Raw genomic sequence first — 9916 nt, 5'->3', positions numbered from 1 at the left:
CTTTTGGTTTTTCGGCAATAATAGGCTAGCTTCTGTGTTGTTCTCATGGATGTTCACCTGAAAATAGTAGGAACATATACAAACATATGGGTGCATCGGCTCGGCAGAGAGAAGAAGTATGAGGAACATAGGCACACTACATTTCATTAGTAGAGACACTTTGATCTCACATATTGTATATTCACAAGCTTTAATGTGAAATGGTGTGTTGTCCTACCTCTGTCAGAGCGTGAAGTTGGCCCTCATGGACACACACTCCTTTGAACCTGCAAAACCACAAAAGACATGCGAAATGAAGATCTCATATAATGTCATGCTTTCATCTTTGAGATAACACTGGGGCAATTGTTTGAAATTTGATAGCCATTAATTAAATCAGAGTACTGAGGCTGACACACAGACGGGTCTTACTGTATCTCGACAATGTCCAAAGCGTTTAGTTAGTTAGCTCTTAGCTCAAGACCTTGCGCTGCAGGGTCACATAAATGGAAATAATAAGGAAATATCAAAACAAGCCTTCAAACACCCTTGCAAGACCTTCTCTGCTGTGCTGTGAGTAAACACAGAAGGCAGTAAAGAAAAGATTACGATTCCAGCAAACAAGTCCAGACAAGTGATTACAGAGGCTGTCTGTTAACAGGAGGTTAATAACACCTCGCAGTTGCTTCACCTGCATTTCATCCATTTCTCCGTCTGCCAAGCCTATCAATTTCTACATTCTTAATGAAGAAATGGATAGTGTGTGTGTGTGTGTGTGTGTGTGTGTGTGTGTGTGTGTGTGTGTGTGTGTGTGTGTGTGTGTGTGTGTGTGTTTCTCTACCACTCTGACACATTGGATGTCATAGTCAGACTATATAGAGAAAACGCCTTGATTTAGCTCCATGACAATGTTTTTTTCCCTTTTTTGATGTGTTTTTAAGCCCAAAAGGTTGGAAAATATCCTTAACCCAAAGAGGACCACGCAACCCTTCAACTCAAGTGAAACAATGTGTGTGTGCAGAGCAACATATGAACCAACTTTATTCACAAGCAGAGTTGAAGGCCTGGTAATTCTGAAGGGAATGAAAAGGTCATCATTGTGGGTGCTTGTTGGGTTTTAGCTAACAAAGACCCCCTCAGTGTCTGCTTGTTCTCACACACACACACACACACACACACACACACCACACACACACACACACACACACACACACACACACACACACACCACACACACACACACACACACACACACACAACTAGGCTCTACAAAGATGGCATGGCTCAACAAAGATGGCATTAGGAAAGATGTGTAAATGTGTAAACACGCACACACGCATGTGTCGTTCGTGTTCGGAAACACACACTCTCCCACCCAGAACAGAATGTGAAATTGACAGAAAGTGTTTACCACAAAGAGCAACATAGTATTCTGGGGTTTTGTATTCATTTAAATTCTCATTGCTATTAAGTTTCAGTTAGTCTGCAGACTAGCAAACCTTATTTCTACACCACCTTTTAAACCCAGCTGCAGTTCTTTGCATAAGAGGAAGAAGTATATTAGAGCAACATTTAAAAACACAATAAAAAATATATGATGTTAAAATGTAATTGACATTTAAAGGACATAACATGCAGTAGAGAAACTAAACTAAAGCTGTTGGAGAACAGGGGTATTTTAGATGTAAAAGTGGCTTAAGTTGGGGTGCCTGCAGGAAGTTGGTTCTATTGGTGTGTAGCATTGTAGCTTAAAGCAGCTTCACTGTGTTTGCCCCTGACTAATAGCTAACTGCTTCCTAAAGATCTAAGAGACCTAAATGGTTTCTATTTCTCTAACATCTCAGAAATGCATTTTGGCCCAAAGCTGTTTACAGGTTTCTAAACTAGTGTAGACTTAGAACAAGGGTAATGTGCTCTGTGTAATGTGTGTTTTTGTAAAAAGCAACTAAATGACGGGACCGTCATTTAACATTCACGCCAGACCAATTACACACAGGACAATTTAAAAAAAAGAAAAGAGTTTAAAAGAGAGGCCAAAAAAAAGGTTCTTCCCATCCAATGTACAGTATGTGCATCATACTGCTGACCAAAGCCTTGCTCATAATATTATGCATTCTGAAAAACACTGTTTTCAGAAGCTAAATTACTTAATGCTTGTAATGACAAGTTATATATTAGTCACAGCTTCCCAAAAATAGAATAAATACAGTGGTGCATCTTCCACTGGTTTAGGTGTTGTCTGTTTTAACTGCCTGTGCTCTGGGTATTGATGTGGAAGAGCCAATCAGCTGTCTACACGGCATGAAGTTACCACTCCACATTATTGTATCTGGTCAGCTCACAGAAAAATGTTGCTCGTATTATGCAGCTCCTCTAAACACTGCTTGTTTCAAATCATAGTGGTATAGAGCACTGGTTCTCAAACTGTGGTACAAGTACCACTGGAGGGAACGCGAGCCGCCTCTTGTGGTACTCTGCTTAAGTTGACTAAAAAGAAGAATACATTTTGGAAATTTATCTTAATGGCTTAATTAAGCATGGGTTCCTATACTCATGAGAGGCACTGTACACGGACGGAATCTTTGATATACTGTATAATATATATATAAATAAGATATATAGTTATAAATAAATTTAAAACAAATACTACAGAATTATCATAAAATTTTGAGTAAAACATAATCTGTTTAAAGTCATTTAAAATAAGTGTTTAAGCGTAATATATATATATATATATATATATATATATATATATATATATATATATATATATATATATATATATTTGTTTCTATAACAGCTTGCAACATAGTTACATTCATGAATGGAGCGTGCATACATCCATAATTACCTACGAGGTGTGATGGCAAGATAGTAAACAGAGGTAAAATGAATCGTTCAAAAACGCTGCAATTGTGGCTCCAAACAGGAACTATTAGGAAGTGAAGGGTGGATGAGGAGAAGAATATTTCAAGCAGCCCTGTTCTAACTAGACAGTCTATGCACAAGCACAAGTGCTAGTCGCTACTTGAGCAGCGGCGGTGACGTCTCCACAGCACCTGCTAGCAGCAAATGATGCAAAACACCAAGAAGATATGACCCGAGTTACCATAGTTTTTGATTCAGTTGGAGCGCGACACACAGCTTGGCTGTGGCGGTCGACAATAAATATTGTTTTCAGGAATAAACCTGCCTCCTGCGTGTAACTGAGTAGGGTAGGCCTAAGCTATGCTATTTTGACATGGGCCATAATGTTGGTTCTTAGACAGCATCATATAAGTGGTATGTGATGTAAACCGTCTGAGAAACACTGGTATACGTAGAGGGAACAGGACACAGACAAAAGAACAAACAGTCTCATGCTTTGCCCATATAGCCTGGCCAATCATTGAGTGGAAATTTCTGAAAATAAATGCATTAACCTGATTGTTCATAGGAGTGTCCGGTTCTCTTGTAACAGAAAGGGCCCTCCTAGCTTTTTGCCTCTAGGCAGCTGCTGCAGCTCTAACAGGAGTCGGCAGTTTAGAAAATCTATTGTTAATAGACTGTGTTTGACACAGTTTCTAGCCCACCCCAAAGGAAACAGGTCACAACCACAGACTCATGAGTATGTGAGAGCAGAGCGGACAGAGGCACATAGCAATATAATACATACCTATTACCTAATAACCAAAAGTGGCAGGTGTTTAAAAAAAATGACTATTATAATGTGTAACTAGTCTGGCTATCACCAGACCAAGCCAAGCTCAGTAGATTTGAGATTGAGGGTTGGTCTGGGGAGTCTGCTCTGTATTTTCTCTGCACAAGAGGCGTGACAAATAGCCATAGTTTAAATGACTCTGTACACCATTGGAAGGTCCTTCAACCAATCAGACCAACTATCCGGGTGATGCATAAGGTACATTTTGCGCTTTGGTGGCGTACGGCGGTCGCTATGTTGAAAGTAAACAAGAAGCTGCTTGGTCGCTTATCTTTCGTCATCATGTTAAACCCGCCAATAGCGTTCCAGGTAGATGAGCCAGTTTGTGATTGGTTCCCGCAAAATTGTGAACTGAAGCAGGAGAATTAAATGTGAATTCCAGGCCGAGCTGCAGGGCGAAATCAAATCGCTGGCAGAGGGGGCGGGGCTTACCCAGTCTAATTTGTAACGCCATTCGTGTGCAAATAATGAGGATTTACTCTGAATGTATTATTAGTATTTACTGAGTGATCTAAACTCTTCAGCTTTAAAATAAGACTAAGGTGAATGTATCAAAGCAAGCTTGTTCCAAAATATTACCTGCATCTTATTGTTAAATCTGTTACTATTAACTGACACATGAGGGGTCAAAGTAAATCACTACCAATAATCAGTTTCCACCAGGACCAATGACGTTTTACAAAGTAGTTGATGTTATGTGATCAAGCAATGAACAAGTAGAACAACAAAAAAGGAAAATAACACATTATTTGTTTTGGTTTATAAGCTACATTGGCTTTAATGGTGGATTCTGATGGTTCTTTCCCATAGAACAATGTCAGTACAAAAATGAAGACAAGAAGACAACTGAATATCTTTAGTAACCCGCTTGGATATAGTAAGTTAGTGAATTATTGGTTACCAACCTGAGTATGTGTGGATGGGAAAGCCGGTTCATTAGTTGGACCTCTCTCAACATGTTAGCTCTGTTGCTGCTGAGCTTGTTCATCTTCAGAGCCATAACTTGGTCTGTAGCTCGATGACGTACCTGTTAAAACAGCAAAAACATTGTGCCACATTTCAACATGTTGCACATACAGTCAAGTACAACTAAACAAAGCCTAAACCCCAATAACTGCACTACGTTGACTGAATTCCAAACACCGTGACATTGATCATTTTCAATAATCTTCATCTTGGGTCACTATGGGTAGGCCTTGAACAACTTGAAACACTGCTCTTCTATACTTGTAAACAAATAAATATAAAATTTAATAAATAATAAATTTGGCTCATGCCGCAAAGAAACAGAGGAAGCAGAAAAGGAAGGCAGCTCATAAAAGAGAAGTTGAAATGAGGTCAGCCAATGCTGGCCAGCCATGACAAAGTAGATGTGTCAATCCAGAGCTGCACAATCAATTTTGTGTTATTGTACATTGGGAGTTCAGTTTCCATCTAACTGTTACATGGGGCTTGCATCCCCATCCATCCTTCCATGGGTGGCTGGAGCCTATCCCAGCATGCCTTGGGTGAAAGGCAGGCCAACACTGTAGAGGAGCCACAGCGTGAAGACAACACCGCTATAGTTAACAACAGTGTGCATGAGGCTACAACAAGAGAAGTCAAATAGTTTTGTTTAGGTGACTATCAATATTACTGAGTTATGACTGTGATGACTGTGATGCATTACAGCATAAAGCCCAATGTTGGATAGAAGCATTGCCTGGTTACAGTAAATTCCTAGTACTGATAAGGTTTATGACCAGAACACCTTCTGTTTATAGTGTTGTTGAAATTGATATTTAAAGATTTTAATTTGGAATAATTCCAATCACACCGACATTTGCTTTCCAAAATAACTGCAGTCCATTAAATGAGTTGCAAAGGCTCCGAAAAGGCACTAGACACTTTTTATTTATTCTGTCTAATGAAGCAAATACAAATACAAAAGATTTTTAGCTATACATTTTTGCTGTTAAAGACAAGAAACCCCATGCTGCCTGTTTATTCATGTCCCCCATGACTTCCCAGCCTCTGAAATGGTGACGTGACCTGAGGTCTTCTGAGGTCACACTACAAGTTTAAAAGACACCTCCAACACAGTGCATTAATTATCACAAATTTGGTCTCTTCTTCATAAACGTTCATATGCATGCAAATAGGAAATATCAACCCTGCAAACCACAGAAGGCAGTGCATCAAATGACTGTGCTGCTGCAGATTAACTCACTTCCTGACAGTAGAAACAGAATTAGAAGATGATGGAGGTTTCAACACAGTAGTCTGAAAAGGGTAAATGGATAGCCCTGCAGTGTCTATAGGTAAAGAGCCTGCAGCAACAAAGAGCCTTTTCAAACATTATCAAGAGAAATCATTCGAAAGCATCATACATACAGTACATGCAAAACAGAGCTGCTTACTGCCACATTAATATGACACTGACGGCCACATCTATACTACTGCACTTTTGACATTTATACATCATCACCTTGACTATTTTTAAACCACACTAGACACAATGTATTAAATGGGCAGCGTCAATGCTGCTAATGTGCACTTGTGACACAGTATGTTTAGTCGTGGAAAACAAAAATGATAATATATGATTACACGCGCTTCATTACGTATCCCTTAGCAAAAAATGGTGGAACATCATTTGGATAGCCCACATTTGCCTTGGGTAATCATTGCAAACTGCTCCCTCAGAGGACAGAAATCCAGCCTAGGAACATCCTGAAAACTTGTATCTATGGAAATATGTTACCAGAGAGACAGTAAGTCATAATTCAGTACAACATTGGGTGGCTTCATATCATCCTTAGACAATGACTCTCTTCCATCACCACAGCCATGGTACATTGGGCACCGGGCAGTATCGCAGGGATGGAAAAGGGAACTGACGGATGGTCTAAAGTCAGTTAATCAAGTAATTGGTCGTTTAGGTCTTAGTCCACTAAGATTTCCTTAGTCTTTGTTTATGCTTTTTTTCATGATAACGACTTAGATAGTATGGGCCCACCTCTGGTAAATACAAGATTTAAAGTGGTGCTTTTGCACGATTCTTTTGGAGAAATACTGACATTTACAAATCTGTCAATTAAATCAGTTGGTTGATAAATTCAACAGTGTTTTTAGACTAAGAAATTTTCCTGATGATACTTACATAGTTTTACTATTTTTACAGTGTTGTTTTAGTACTTTTACAAAAGTACAGAATTTGAATATTTCTTCCACCAGTATCTATTGCTTAACTGTAATATTTGGTATTTGGAGACATCTCCGTGAAGTGCAAAGTTATCACTATTAACTATATAGTAAGTAGTCATTCAGATTATGATCTCTCTCTCTCTCTCTCTCTCCCCTCTCTCTCTCTCTCTCTCTCTCTCTCTCTCTCTCTCTCTCTCTCTCTCTCTCTCTCTCTCTCTCTCTCTCTCTCTCTCTCTCTCTCTCTCTCTCTCTCTCTCTCTCTCTCTCTCTCTCTCTCTCTACTCTCTCTCTCTCTACAACATCGCTCTGTATAAGTTCAAAGGAAGGGGCCTGGCTATAAGAGCTGAGAGTCTCCACCACGGGACAGCAGAAACAACAGATGGCCACTCCTCCCCCACATCCGATTCTTTACATCCCCCCATCTGATCCCCCTCTTTCTCCTCCTCGCTGTGGCCTCCAACAAACCGGCGTCTCTAATCCTCATCTTTCCCAGTAGTCAACCCCAACTTTTTACCTTCCCGTCTCCAGTCCTTCTGCTCTATGGTCTTGCCCCGCTCACTTCCACAACATCTCTTCTTTTTCCTACTGCACATTTCTGGAAAATACACCACCAGAGTCCCTGTCCTCCAAACCTTTTCTCTCTTTTCTTCTCCTAACCCCCTAAACCAAGCTCTAGAAAACCTCGACATAACCTTCTTCTCCACAACTGTACTCCATTAAACTTCATTTCAACTCAAATTTCTCACCCCCTTCAACAGTCTGGCCACCCCAGCTCTCCAACATCACATGCTTTCCCCCCCCCCCGGTCCCTCCTCCTCTTAGCCCAACCTCTGTCACCCTTAATATCACCGTTTTTTTGTTTCTGTCTCTGTCTGTCATCCTCCTTGACTTTAAGCTTTTCTTCATTCTGTTCATTTCCTCTTTTCTCTCCATTTACCTAGGCATTCCCCTCTCTCACCGGAAAAAGGCATCTATAATAAATTGCACAAAGGAGGCATAATCCCTGAAAAGGCATTTTTCAGAAAGATTATGTGTTGGACGTTTTCCAACCAAAAAAAAAAGAATATTTTGCTCAATATTGAAATCACGATGGTGGTGACGAGCAGATATCGTTAGGAGCAGATATCGTGAAGAGCAGATATCATGAAGAGCAGATATCATGAGGAGCAGATATCATTAGGAGCAGGTAACATGAAAAGCAGGTATTGTGAGGAACAGATAGCGTGAGGAGCAGATAGCGTGAGGAGCAGATATTGTGAGGAGCAGATAGCATGAGGAGCAGATAGCATGAGGAGCAGATAGCATGAGGAACAGATAGCATGAGGAACAGATAGCGTGAGGAGAAGATAGCGTGAGTGAAATTACATGTTTTTTTCCACCACTTCCGATTTGAATCAAATCAATTAATACTCACAATGATCCATTACAGAGTCATGATCAAACTGTGATCCAGTGTACATTTGCTTAAATAACAGAGCTGCACATAGCTTTAAACAGGCCAATATATGCTTGAATACTTACAGCCTGCATCACAACTTATACAATAATAATTTATTATTTTATTGTTTTGCATAGTTCAATAAAATGTCTTGTATAGCGTGTGCTTTGTATATAAAAGTATAGAGTAATGGTTTATAGTCCCATAGTTAGGGATGTCCCATTCCCAACCGCTAGTCTCAGATCGGAGCCGATTTGTGCATTTCTCAACTGATTGGGGATCGGCAGTCACCTCGACCACGTTACTGCGATCATTTACGTCAGCTGAGTGCATTTTGCGGCAGGACTTAAACTGGCAAGTAACTTGGCATAACTCATTCACATGTAACTTAGTGTTAAAATAAAAGTTAAAAAGTTAAAATAAGCCATTACACCATTTCAAGTAGAAGTTGACTTGGCAAAAATGTTAGCTGCAGTAAGTTAAACATATTAAGTCGAAGACATCTTTAGTTACTTTGTTATTTTTGTAAACAACAAAGTGTGCAGCTCTATTATCTAGGCAAATACAAGTATCAGATATTCACATTTTACACAACGGAAACCAGAAACCTGATCGAGACATCCATACTTAAAGTGTTTGATACAATTTGTATAATATCTAGAGAGAGAAGGGTCAGAATGTAACAGGTGTGGCCGACAGTTATGGACAGTATTTGGACAGCTACTCTTCAGCCCAGCACCAATAAAATACTAAAGTTCAAATAAGGAAGGCATCGAGAACAGGTTGAAAGGGTTTCAAAACTGACAATTCCAATGGAATCGTTTGTTTATTGTAATGGGTTCATATCATCTGATCAGCGGTTCCAAATGTAACACGCTGTTGTGTTGCAGCCATGGAGCACAGTAAGCAGCGCTCTAAAGTGGGGCTTTTTTTATGTTAAAAAAGCCCGGTGAAACTGTAAATCACCAATGACTAAAAATATATTGTGGAATAAGCGTGTGCACCGTTTCAACTCTCAACCCTCAAAGGATCCTAATCGAGAATAGATAAGAACCGGAATCGAAAGTAAGAATCAGAATTTAAATACAATTGTTAAAATCAAAACGATGCCCTAACCTAGTTAAAATGCTGTTTTCAAAGAGCAGATAGTAGCAAAGTGACTCTTGTTTAATCCGAAGCGGCCATACTAGTTTCCCTCACTGATACATGCTGTAAATGGGGACATCATTAATTGAAACTGCGGGCAATAGTTTATTTGTGCCGCTCGATAGTTCACTCACTCGCAGCGTTGTGCGTTATGAATAAGCTCCAGTGTTTACACAGCCCACAATGGGGTGTTTCAGACAGCTGGCATAACCAAATGACTTAATATAGGCTAAATATAGCTAATAAAATCAATTTAAAGAGGGTAAGCCATTTGCTCTAATCCAGATCTTTACCAACGGACACTGAAATTCAAACCAGTTCACCAATCTGAGATCTACTGGCATTTGGCATTCATTTGTGTATAAAACAAATAAAAGAGGGGAGAGGACACAGCCCTAGGGGGACCCAGTGGAAGATCAGAGGGCATGTGATAAAACGCCGTTCACTCTCACCCATTGTGATCTCAC

General features: G+C 39.9%; 1 protein-coding gene across 1 annotated transcript in view; it reads right to left on the bottom strand.

The window, feature by feature from the left end:
* tesk2 (testis associated actin remodelling kinase 2) overlaps positions 1 to 9916 on the bottom strand; it is a 53148-nt gene that overhangs the window by 28770 nt on the left and 14462 nt on the right. The window contains exons 5-6 of the mRNA XM_032531942.1: positions 4585 to 4706; positions 218 to 266 (exon numbers count right to left, since the gene is read on the bottom strand). Coding sequence (XP_032387833.1) covers positions 218 to 266; positions 4585 to 4706 — 171 coding nt within the window. The remainder of the gene's footprint in view (positions 1 to 217; positions 267 to 4584; positions 4707 to 9916) is intronic.

The sequence above is a fragment of the Etheostoma spectabile genome, chromosome 12, assembly GCF_008692095.1.
Source record: "Etheostoma spectabile isolate EspeVRDwgs_2016 chromosome 12, UIUC_Espe_1.0, whole genome shotgun sequence".
Classification (NCBI taxonomy): Eukaryota; Metazoa; Chordata; class Actinopteri; order Perciformes; family Percidae; genus Etheostoma; species Etheostoma spectabile.
This window is presented reverse-complemented; position numbering and strand designations above follow the sequence as displayed.